At 34.6% G+C, this 11692-nt stretch overlaps 1 protein-coding gene across 2 annotated transcripts; it reads right to left on the reverse strand.

Annotated features, from left to right (window-relative positions):
* Window positions 1-50: 50 nt before the first annotated feature.
* Window positions 51-9230, reverse strand: LOC143614988 (uncharacterized). Of its 2 annotated transcripts, none has more exons than XM_077088258.1 (6): window positions 8903-9230; window positions 2692-2972; window positions 2468-2557; window positions 2308-2379; window positions 2069-2185; window positions 51-1016 (listed from the first exon to the last, which is right to left on the reverse strand). In XM_077088258.1, exons 1-6 carry the CDS (start codon window positions 9228-9230, stop codon window positions 159-161), a joined length of 1746 nt encoding a protein of 581 aa, XP_076944373.1. In that variant the 3' UTR covers window positions 51-158. The 2 variants fall into 2 exon arrangements, with proteins under 2 accessions (XP_076944373.1, XP_076944374.1); XM_077088259.1 differs by having other exon boundaries at window positions 56-1016; window positions 8930-9230.
* Between the last annotated feature and the right edge of the window lie 2462 nt (window positions 9231-11692).

Here is an 11692-nt window from a genome sequence, read left to right on the forward strand (position 1 = left end):
CGCAAGAACCCATTTTTCAAACCGAAACATCAATATCACTACTGACAAAAAGACAAGTATTAAGAAATGCACCACAATACATTGTAATATGAAAACATACCAAACAAGAAACAAGATTATCTTAGACGTGTTTTTCTACTCTTGCCTCTTTAAAAACATTAACTCTGAGGTGAAGCTTTGGTAACTGCACCACCACTTGGTGGAGTAGCCTGAGCCGGTGGAACCGCCGCATCACCAGAATATGCAGCAGTTGGTGGTTGCTGAGAATAACCACCGCCATACGCACTTCCATACGCCGGTGGCTGCTGCCCATACGGTGCTTGAGAATACCCACCACCACCACCATAAGCAGGCGGACCACCAGCATAAGGAGCTGGTTGTGCATAGCCACCCTGTGGAGACTGCTGAGGCTGCTGCCCATAAGTCGGTGTAACAGGCGGCTTCTGTGTTGGAGGTGGTCCATAACCTCCATATCCAGAAGGCAGCTGAGCCCCATATCCTGCCTGCGATGTTGGTGGTGCCGCCCCATATCCTGCCTGAGATGTTGGCGGTGCCGCCCCTTCGGTACTTTCATTAGTAGCACTATATCCAGATGTTGGATTACCATAACCTTGACCTTGTTGACCATAACCAGCACCATATCCCCCATACCCATCTTGACCATAAGTTTGACCTTGTTGACCATAACCATAGGTTGAGCCATCCGTAGGGCCCGATGAACCACTACCAGGTGGTTGGGTTTGTGAACCTTGTTGCTGATTGTAATAGTCATAACCACCAGCACCTCCAATTTTTGATTGGTCCCAGCCAGTGGCATAACCGCCTGGAGCTTGCTGAGGATATCCACCATATGGTGGTTGGGTGTATTGACCCGGTTGACCATACCCTCCAGATTGCATGTAACCATAGCCCTGTTGCTGCATTTGTGGACCAGATTGGGCCCAGTTTGTCTGGGGTTGAGCTTGGTAACCTTGCTGTGAATACCCACCACTGCCCATCGGATTTCTCAAACGATTCTACACAATTATCATTATCTCAAATAAACCAAGAAAACACAAGACAAACAAACACATATGATGATTTAATAGTGAATCAATAACTATACTTGCATATAGGAACATAAATATATGATATCTGAAAACAAGTAGCACAAATATATATATCATAAATAAAGCACAAAGATACCAATTATGTAATTATTGTATAATGACAGGTTAAGGTGCCTACATACCGTATGGGTCGGGTGGAATTACCGAAAGAGATACTCCAGCAGAAGCCCATGCTCTCCCTATTCGAAGTGAACGGGTACAAAACAAAATGCAAAAGCATATATAATATGACTAACCCTAAATAATTGCTAAAATAACCAAAACTAGATATTAGCCCTAATCAATTATCAAATATATTTTAGCGTTGGATAAAAGAAAAGGTAGCATAGTTAGTAGTATTGAGCCTAATGAATTATCAAATAACTGTTAGTGTGCTTGCCAATGTTCCAGCAGCCCTGCAATACTGATACAGGAAGATATGCATCCACACATTTATCGTTCAATCGAGGGTATATTACCGCAATATAAGTAATTTGGATTCTAGCAGGATGAATCAGTCAGCTGAGCTGGCATGACAACAGCAGCAACAGCAAAATCTGCAACCTCAGAGTTTACAAGTGGAATATATGGAAGAGAAGCAGGTTGTGCTAATTTATGAATAGTCCAGTGAATAATAATCTATGAATGATCCAGTGAATAATAAAAATTGTGGCATTCTGCTATAAGATGATCTCAATAATTTTAAAGTTAAAGACAATATAACTAAAAGAAAAATCAATGGCAGATATTTGACCCTTTCAAATATGCAAGGTCTAAAATTGATTGTAAAGTATATCAGATTTGAACTAACTACAATGCAACGATCAGATTCACGTAATAGTCATATCACATCAGTCAAGGTAGACAATCATATATCCATGTAAGATTATAGATGCCCAGCATAAATAAAAGACAAGTAAATTTAGCATGCAGATTCTGAACCAAGCATATGCTAGGTCTAATTGCATATACGCGCATACCTCGCTGATTACTTCATTAACCAGCTGTTTTGCAGCCTCAATTTGATCAGGAGTTCCATTAATTTGCACGTTCCTTTCTGTTGATGTATCACCAGGAGGCAAGTGTAGAGGAATCACCTGATATAAAGTAAACATTTTCATGAAAAATCATGTAAAAATCATGATATAGAAGATACCACCAAGTATCGTTGTATTAAAAGAGCTCTATAAAAGTGAATTAATACGGAATTCAAAACAACCTGAATACGAGCTCCAGAGCTAGCTTGCATACTCTTTATGGTCTCGCCTCCTTTACCAATAATAAGACCAACCTAGAAGCAATCACAAAAAATTTAACAAATTATAGAGCACATGCAACATATGTGCAGTAATCTTGAACCCGCTTCTAGCAGAAAGTACCTTGTTGTTCGCCACTTTCATCACAAATTGTTCACCGCCTTGCTGACCAGGTAACCGTCTAGAAACTATGCCAGAACCTCCAGACTCAGCCTGAACCACAAAACCAATAAGTTTAAACATCCAAATTCACACATACTGGATGGTAACTTCCACAGCATAATACATAAATCCAACATAAAAAATGAATAAACAAAATCATATTAGAAACTAAAGTTAATGTATACCTCAGCAAGCACATCTTTGATCAATTGTTCAGCCTTGGCTATAGCATCTGCTTGACCTGTTATTTCAACTGATCTGGTCAGTGAATGGGGATCTGCTTCCATATCTCTGGTAATCTGAATCTTTGCTCCCGATTGTAACTGAAGATACTTTATACTTTCGCCACCTTTACCAATAATCACACCAACCCTGCCATTTGGTATTTCAATCTTTTTACTTGAGCCTCCATAACTATAAGCAGAAGGTACGGAAGAAGCCGCCGAATAAAGCCTCTGCTCATAATCTGCATTTCATAAATGATTAAATTAATAACATTCACAACTAGGGGTGTAAACATGCCAAACCGCTAGTTAGCGACTTGTAAAAGCTTAGACGAGCTTGAGTTGAAAATTTAAGCTTATTTAACAAACAAGCCCAAGCTTCAATTATCGAGTTCGAGCTGGATCACGAGCCAAATTTTTATATAACTTTAATTTAAAATAATTAATGTATATTTATTTACTCATTATTGTTATACATAAAACTACGATAAAAAAGAACTAAAAAATAATTTTTTTCTTATGTATATAGTTATTAAAAGCCCTTGCTACTTGCTCCTAGACCCATTTTACAGGCGAGGCCCAATTTATGTGCTTCTAGTTCCTAGGCCCTCGCTCGAAGTTACCAACACCTCTATTGGTATTGTTGACAGATTAAGAACAATGATCATTTAAACCTTTTACCATTTATTACTTTTTGAACTTTTGGTTTTCATGTTTTAAACATTTTGGTACTTTACTTTGACCATTTGGTATTCATGTTTTGGATCTGCATTTGAATCTCGACTCTTTTAGAGCTTTTGGTACTAATTAGATGATATTAAATAGCTTTTGTTTATAATATAAAAAGAATAGTATTATTCTACTAATACGTAATACACTTTAATTTTTTTAGTTAACTGCTCTTTTCTTTTTCGTAAGGCCTCAACTTTTTTGAGCCTTGCACCTTTGATAACTATGCTTATGTATAAAATTATAATTAGCATATATATATATATAGGGTAAGAATCCTAAGAGAACCATTGGCAAATTGAGAACTTTGAGAACCTTTTTGGACCACTAAAAAAAACCTCTAAAAAATATTTAAAAATTATAAAACAATAAAAACGAAAATTTTAAAAAAGTAAAAAACCAAAATTCTTATATTTCATTCTGGTTTCATTTAAAAAAAACCGAAATTTTTTTTTCTTTTTTATTCGTATTATACCTATACATATATGTATACTTTCATTTAATCTCTAGTTACGTAATGTACGCATATGTACATTATCATTTACCTTAAATTATACATATGTGTATAGGAAAAAACATGTGTGTACATATTATACATATATGTATAATAAAAAAAACCGATTTTTTTTTCTTTTTAATTCGTTTTATACCTATACACATATGTATACTTTCATTTAATCTCTAGTTACGTAATGTACACATACGTACATTATCATTTACCTTAAATTAGACGTGTATAGGAAAAAAATGTGTACATATATGTACATATTATACATATATGTATAATTTAGCTAAACCGATAATTTTTTTTTTACGTTTTTTTAGAAACCGAGATGATAAATAAGAACTTTGGTTTTTTTACTTTTTTTTATTTTTGTGTTTATTTTTGTTTTATGATTTTTTTTTTATTTTTGGGTTTTTTTGTGGTCTAAAATGGTTCTCATAGTTCTCAATTCCCAAAAATTTCTCACATGATCCTTGATCCTATATATATATATAGCTATACTATATTATAATACATATAGGAAGGACGATATGGTAATTTCACCAAAAACTCTTAATTTTAAGAGCTGTACAACTCTTGTTCCATAAGGTACAAGATGCAAAGCTTTGGTTTGAAACCTCCCAATTCAAACAGCCAGCTTTCAAAGCCAGGTCAAATTTGAAAATTCAAAAATCTGAACACCTCGTTTTCATCACATCCAAAAACCCTGAAATGGCTCACGTGGGTGTCATGCATAGATCTAGATTCAAATTCCAAACCTACTCATCCTCCGTTTTTTTTTCTGGGCGATTTTTAGGGTTTCCTCTTGCAACTCCTTTCCTCTTTCTGTTCCATCAGGAAGAAGATAAATTAAAGGATTGCCATCTTTAGGTTAACCAATTTCAGGTATCTCTTTTGCATAACAATGCTTATTTATGATCGATTGAAGGAAATTTGATTTCTTTCTCTGATTTGTGTTTATATACTTTATTGAGTTTAGAAGGAGATTCTCAGAGGACTCTCACCTTCAATAGTTTCTTTTCTCCGAAGCAGGTAGAGAAGGACTAATATCGATCATTATTCTCGCTTGGATTGGTTTTTGAACGGTAATATTCTGTAAACCATAATCGCAATTCGTCTTTCATGTTTTAGCATCTGATTGTGTAATTGAATCCTAGGATTGTTTTTTGGTTCTGATTTTTGTTAGTTTGTTTGTCAATTCTTTTCTACCTATCCCTAATGTTGATAACAAATAACCTCTTGCAAATTGTAATCAAGAATGAATTTGTATTTTAAGGATTGATGGGCCGGTTAATTTTTGGCCAACCCAGAAAGTGTGACAAATTATGACTTTTCCTAGATGGATGGAATTTGATATAATTATCAAACTTTAAACATCATTAAACTTCACACTGGTAGCAAAAATATTGTTATATTTATTTATATTAAGAAGAAAAACTATGTTGATGTTTTGAATTCAAAAATCAAATTGTTAGGTCTTTTATCCCTTTTAGTATGTGGGGTGTGAGTTGCAGGTTGTCGATCTTAACTCTTTGTTTTTTGTTTATTTATCTTACACTTGTTGACTAAGAATTTAAATTGACTTCCGAAGAGGAACTAATTACATGGCCATATTTGTGCTTTAACTACTGTAAGTTAATATTATCCTTTTTTTTATGTTCAGACCTTCACATAAAATATTATTATTATTATTATTTTTTTTTTTGGTTTGTCAAAACACCCCTTTTGTTCTCTATGGAATCATTTTAAGTTACGTTTTAATTAAACGAAAATAATGTATGCTGTAGTATGTATGTTGAGTTAAGAAATAACAATGTATTAGAGAGTTTTAAGGGCAACATCTGAACAATAGTTGGAGCATAAACATCACTTATTTCCCATAAATGACTGCAAAGCTTTCCGAAGTAGGAATTTGTCGAGTATGGCTTTATTCCTGCAGTTAATTTATTTTTAGTTTATATTCTAACGTATAAATCGTTTGGTTAATATATCATTGCAGGCTGCAGCCATGGATTGCGGACCAAAATCTTTGAAGCAAGTAAATTGTACTGATAAATGTTGCACCGATGCTACCAATTCTACAAGTAAGCATATATCATATACGATTGGTGGGTCCTATAAGTTTTGTGACAACAAGTTGTCATGGTTCAAAATAAATAAAAACAAATAAAGTAAACTAAAGTTTTTGTTTTTTTATGCCCGTTTATTGCTGTAAAGTTCAAAAATTAAAAATAATTGCTTTTAGTAGATATTAAAGTTGTGTGAAAGGTCAAAGATGTGGCATGAGTTCATGTCTTGTGTGTATGATCTTGGGGTATGTGTTTGTTGAGTTTAGGAGTTACAGAATGCTAATGATTGCCAATGCATTCATTGTAGTTAAAGTTTGGAAATGGAGACTAGCTTCCTCGTGAAGGATTTTGGAACGTCAATAACAAGGTGACAAGATATTCGTTTCAAATATTTAGAGATTTTAAAAAATTAAATTTTAAATTACTTACATGATAGGGAATGCATTTAATAACTGAATTTATGAAAAGAGGACTTTAAGAATGCATGAATATAAATTATTTGTCTTCTTTGACCATGAAATGAAAAACATAGACCTATGACTATGATTAGTCATAATTTATTGGATTTTTATGTTGTCCTTGTAATTATCCATTCTCCTCTGGTGTTCTTTGTTGTCTTCAACTTTTAATTTGCATTTTTTGTATTCAGGTAAAGTGATTTTGACCCCAAAAGGAAAATTGTCAAAGAGGTACTTTTTGTAATCTTTATATCAACATAATCATTTATGATGTGTCCTTCAACAAAGTTATGATTTCTGTGTCATTCTTGTTTGTAGATTATGCACTTTTTCCCGAGCTATATGGAAGGGTTGTATCGTTGTTAGTCCTGATAAGGTATTTAAATCAGACTTGCTACTTTCTTATCAACTAATTCATTAGTAAAATGTGTAACTTTTTTTTTCATGGCATTAGCAAGATCTTTCTTATGGAGAGATGGGTGTTGACACTTGTGAAAAGTATTTTTGTATATTTCTAGTAAGAAGCGTGATGACAAAATAATGGATACTTTATCCAAAAATCAGAAAATGACTCCGACTATTAAACTCGTTTCTTGAATATGTAGAACTCATTTCTAATAAACTCCGATATATGATGTAATTATTTAATTACTTTATTACTATTGTTGATTGATTAGTTACATAAATTTTAAGCTTGATGTATATGCAGAAAAGTTTTCCTTATATTGGTATGTCTTTACGAGTTTATGTCTGTGCCATAGTTTAAGACAATTTGTCAATTTCTAACACCGCATGATCATGACAACAAATTAATCAAGTTTGTGTTTGTCATTTATAACCTATTTAATAAACATGTCGTGTATGCTTGATATGTTTCACCTGTTTAAGTCAGCCCGTCAACCCATTTAAACAAAATAATGTATTTTATATATACTTAACTTGACACCAGTTTAACCATACAATTGTAATCTGTGTCAAATGGTATTTTTGGGTCAAAACGAGTAACTTTTAGTAGAGTCGAATGGCCCAGCTGACTTGCAAGAAATGATTTATGTTTCAGTTGAAAAGTAAAAAAACTGACTTTTCGGATAAATGAATACTTCTTTTTGGATATCTTCAGGTACGATGAACCCAAATAAGTGAAAGAATGAGGAAGCTACAAGCTCTTGTTCCAAACATGGACAAGGTAAATGCTATAAAAAACTTATTTTAACATTGTTATTATTGTTATTATTAGGCTCATAGTTTCTTCAAGTTCAATACTTGTAGCAAAAAAAAAAACAACGCGTGCAAATTGGCCAAATTAGAATGTTAGATGGGTCGAAACGGGCCAGTTTTGTTTGACCTGCAATATTTGACTTTTTGGTCAAAGGAAACGCTGGCCTTGCCTAGAGTTGCGTGTGAAACTAGGATTTTGGTTTTGTTTCTTATAGATATTGCTTTGATTACTTGTAACAAATATAAAACCAGCTTTTCACAACACTTAGGTTCATATAGATTTTGTTTATGGATAATATAGCTATTGCTTGATCTTTATCTTTGCAGTACCAAATATAAAATCCGCTTTAAAAATACAAAAGAGGACACTACAGAAGCAATTGTTAAGCTGGACCAAAGAGTTTCATGATCTGAGCTTCGATTTATTGGTTACAAGTTAGGCTCTTTAGTGGTTTTAAAGCTTTACAAGTGTAAATTTTATTACTTTTTTTGTTTTTTTTGTTCAACTATATAGTACATCATGAGAGGATTAATAAGCAAACGGCAACGACTACCGCGTTGTAAGTTCTTGTCGCCGCCGCATCGCGCGGGTACCTACTAGTATATATATATATATATATAACTGATAAATAATAAACAAACCGAGCTCTAGCTTGAAAAACTACTCAAGAGCTTAGAGTAGAGCTTTAGAAATAGAGCTAGATAAACAAGTCGAGCTCTAGCGTCTAGCCTAGGGGTGTAAACAAGTCTAGCCTGACTATTCAGGAGCTCGACTCGTTTATCTAGCTCTGTTTCTAAAGCTCGAGTAGTTTTTCAAGCCAAAGCACGATTTGTTTAGTATTTATTAATTGTATATTACACACTAAGTAATAAATAAAAAATAAACTGAGCTCCAGCTTGAAAACTACTCAAGAGCCTAGCTAGAGCTTTATAAGTAGATCTAGATAAACGAGCCGAGCTCCAGCCTAGGGGTGTAAACAAGTCTAGCTTTACTAGGCTGGAGCTCGACTTGTTTATCTAGCTCTATTTTTAAATCTCTAGGCTCTTCAGTAGTTTTTCAAGCCGGGGCTCGGTTCGTTTATTATTATTTATTAATTGAAATTTATAATATATGTCATCAGCCTAATTATCAGCTACAAGGCTCAAACCCTAACCTAAACCACACAACTAAACATATAAGCAACGAATCGAACCTGTCGGTCCCGAACCGAACCCCTTACTCTCACCACCCTCATATCCGCCTCCGCCGTTATCAAACTTAGATCGTTTAGACTCGGAATTATTAAACAGACGAGCAGCGATCTCCTGAGCCTTCTGTTTAGCAAGCTCGATCTCATCTACAGGTGGCGGTACGGTATTGTAGGCTGACGTGGAGTCAGGGGACTGTGAAGGGAGGATTGGGGCGGAGAATCCGGTGGGACGACGGCCGGAGGATGGTGGAGGTGCGGCGGTGGTGTCGTCGTACTTGCGCTTGGCGGTGGCGAAGTGGTCGCCGGAGGAGTATTGTGCGTCCTCAGCCATTGGTTTGTTGTGGAAACCCTAGAAATGGTGTGAGGATTGAAAGATGGGAATTGTGGGGCTGGAGAGGATATATATATTTGGGGTGTAAAGGGTAAACGAGTTCGGCCTGTTTTGACTTACCAGAGTCGAACTCAAGTTTGGTTCGAGAAAGTTTTTAAAGCTTGAGCTATGATTGCCTTGCACGTAGGGTTTTCAAACTCAGACTTGGCTCGTTTAGTATTTGTTAATTAGTTTCTATATATTTTTAATTATTTTTATATATTTTAAGAAAAAACCTCAAACGAGCTTAAGCTTGGTTAGATTTAAAAATACACAAGGTTCGATGAGCCTAAGCGACCTTCCCATATAAGGCTCGAGCTAAAAAGAGCTCGCCTTGTTTCAAGCTTTATATTAATCCGAGCTCAAATAGCTTGTGAATGGCTTGACTCGTTTGTAACTCTAGTTATTGTATGACAAATTACAGAAAAACGTCGTTTACGCTTGTCTCAACTTGCAGGGTTCATACTTAATGTTTTAAAATCACTTTAATCATATTTTACATCTTATTTTTCTTTTTTCATTTTTCACTTTTCATACTTTTAGTTGTTAATTTTTGTAAGTCAAGTCAAAACATTTGATTAAATTGAGGGCAAACCAAAATTTTTACCAGGGGTGTTAAAATAGTGTTGGACTGTTGGTTGGCGTGTTGAGATTCTTTAACCCTAACCCAACTCATATATGTATGTGTGTATGTGTAGGGTTGATTTCCTTTAAGAACTCCAAACCATTTAGACACAATTACGCATTTAGTCCCTAACATTCGCCTAAAGTAACAAGATTGGGTCTTAAGGTTTAAAAGTCATATGTATGGGCACTAAGGTTTTAATTTTGTAATAATGTTAGATACTAACTTTAACTTCCATTAAATGTTAACAAAAATTAGAGTCATGTGCAAAAAAATTGAGAGCATTATTATCATTGCACTTTCTCACTCAAATTGTTAAACTAATAAGAATGTGAAATAGACAAATACTTCCATACATTGGGTGAAAAGAAGTGTATATCTATATTTACATATAAAGCATATTTGATGGATAAAATGACAATTTTGACCCCTTAAGACATCGTTAAGAGAGACGCCGCTAAACTTAAATTTTAGGTCACTGACTCAGACGTTACAATTCATCTCCCCTTGACATTCAATTGCAATCAGCTGAGTTGAATTGAATAGTTATGCAATCAATTCATCTCAGACGTTACAATTCATCAATTGAATGATGAATTGAATGATTTTTATCCATATGTATTCGAGGCATTGTTTCACCTTCATATTATCCTATCCAATTCAAAAATTGAAATCATAGGCCTGTCATGACGGATTCGATTCCTCTTGGTATGCTTTTCTGTAAACACCACATCTTATGAATTCCATTGGTACATTTGCTTATGAATTCCATTGCGCAATATGTTTCATTCAATTGAATCAACATTTTTAGATAGAATTTCCTTTGGTACATTTGACTAATTCTTTACATGTATTAAACAATTTCATTTGGTACATTTGGCTAATCTTCTTTGCATGTATTAAACAACTTTGGTGATACTTTGGAAGCATATGTAAAATTAGCTTTTGATCTTTGTTGTATTGATATGGTACATTATTTTTCTTGACTTTTATAGTGCTATCATTGGTGATACCTTTTAGTTCTCGGGTCTGATTTGTGTGTTTCGGGTCAATCCGAAAAACCCGAATAAACTTTTATTTTTAAAACCAAATATATTTTTCCAACAGGTCAAAATGATAAAAAATTTTAAAAAATTGCATATTACATTTAAAAAGTAAATTTGGATTTGTTTGAGTCACATTTAACAGGTCACCTTAAGTCCGCTTCGGGTTGTGTTGACTCATGGTCTAAAACCGAAGAGCGAATCACAATGATTTTCGGACGCGAGGCACAAAGTTTTTATAAGATTTTTTATAGTTCTTGTAGGTTTTAGGTACTCCGACCCAAAATTAGCTATAAAATTAGCTTTATATATGATTTAATATATGAATCCAACCACAAAAGTCAGTTGTACAGTATTTCGATGCACAAAAACGCTTGGTATATGAAAGGCGCGCAGCCGCCTTTGGGCTGTTTTTCAGTGCTCCTCGCGCACCTCAGGTGTTTTTTTTTTGGACAGGGTGTGCCTTAGCTAGGTGCTCAAAAGCGACGGCCCTTGCATCTTAGTGTGCCTCACTACTTAGGTACATGTCTTGAAACCAAGTTGTGAGAACCGAGCCCCGGTGCGGAAGCGTGAATAATGTTCGTTATTAACGGTGGAGCTCGGATTTGAGCAAGGATCGAATCGTATTCGCTCTTGAAAGGGGTTTTGGACGGATGAGTGGTGTTCGGGAGAGAGCCTGAATCGATTACAATGAACAATAGACTGGATGAACAAACATATGCAATTGATTCACAAATATAAAGAAGTGGCAGTAT

This window comes from Bidens hawaiensis, unplaced genomic scaffold (genome assembly GCF_021521415.1).
Source record: "Bidens hawaiensis isolate Kalapana, Puna unplaced genomic scaffold, B.hawaiensis_p1.1 tig00041638_1, whole genome shotgun sequence".
Classification (NCBI taxonomy): domain Eukaryota; kingdom Viridiplantae; phylum Streptophyta; class Magnoliopsida; order Asterales; family Asteraceae; genus Bidens; species Bidens hawaiensis.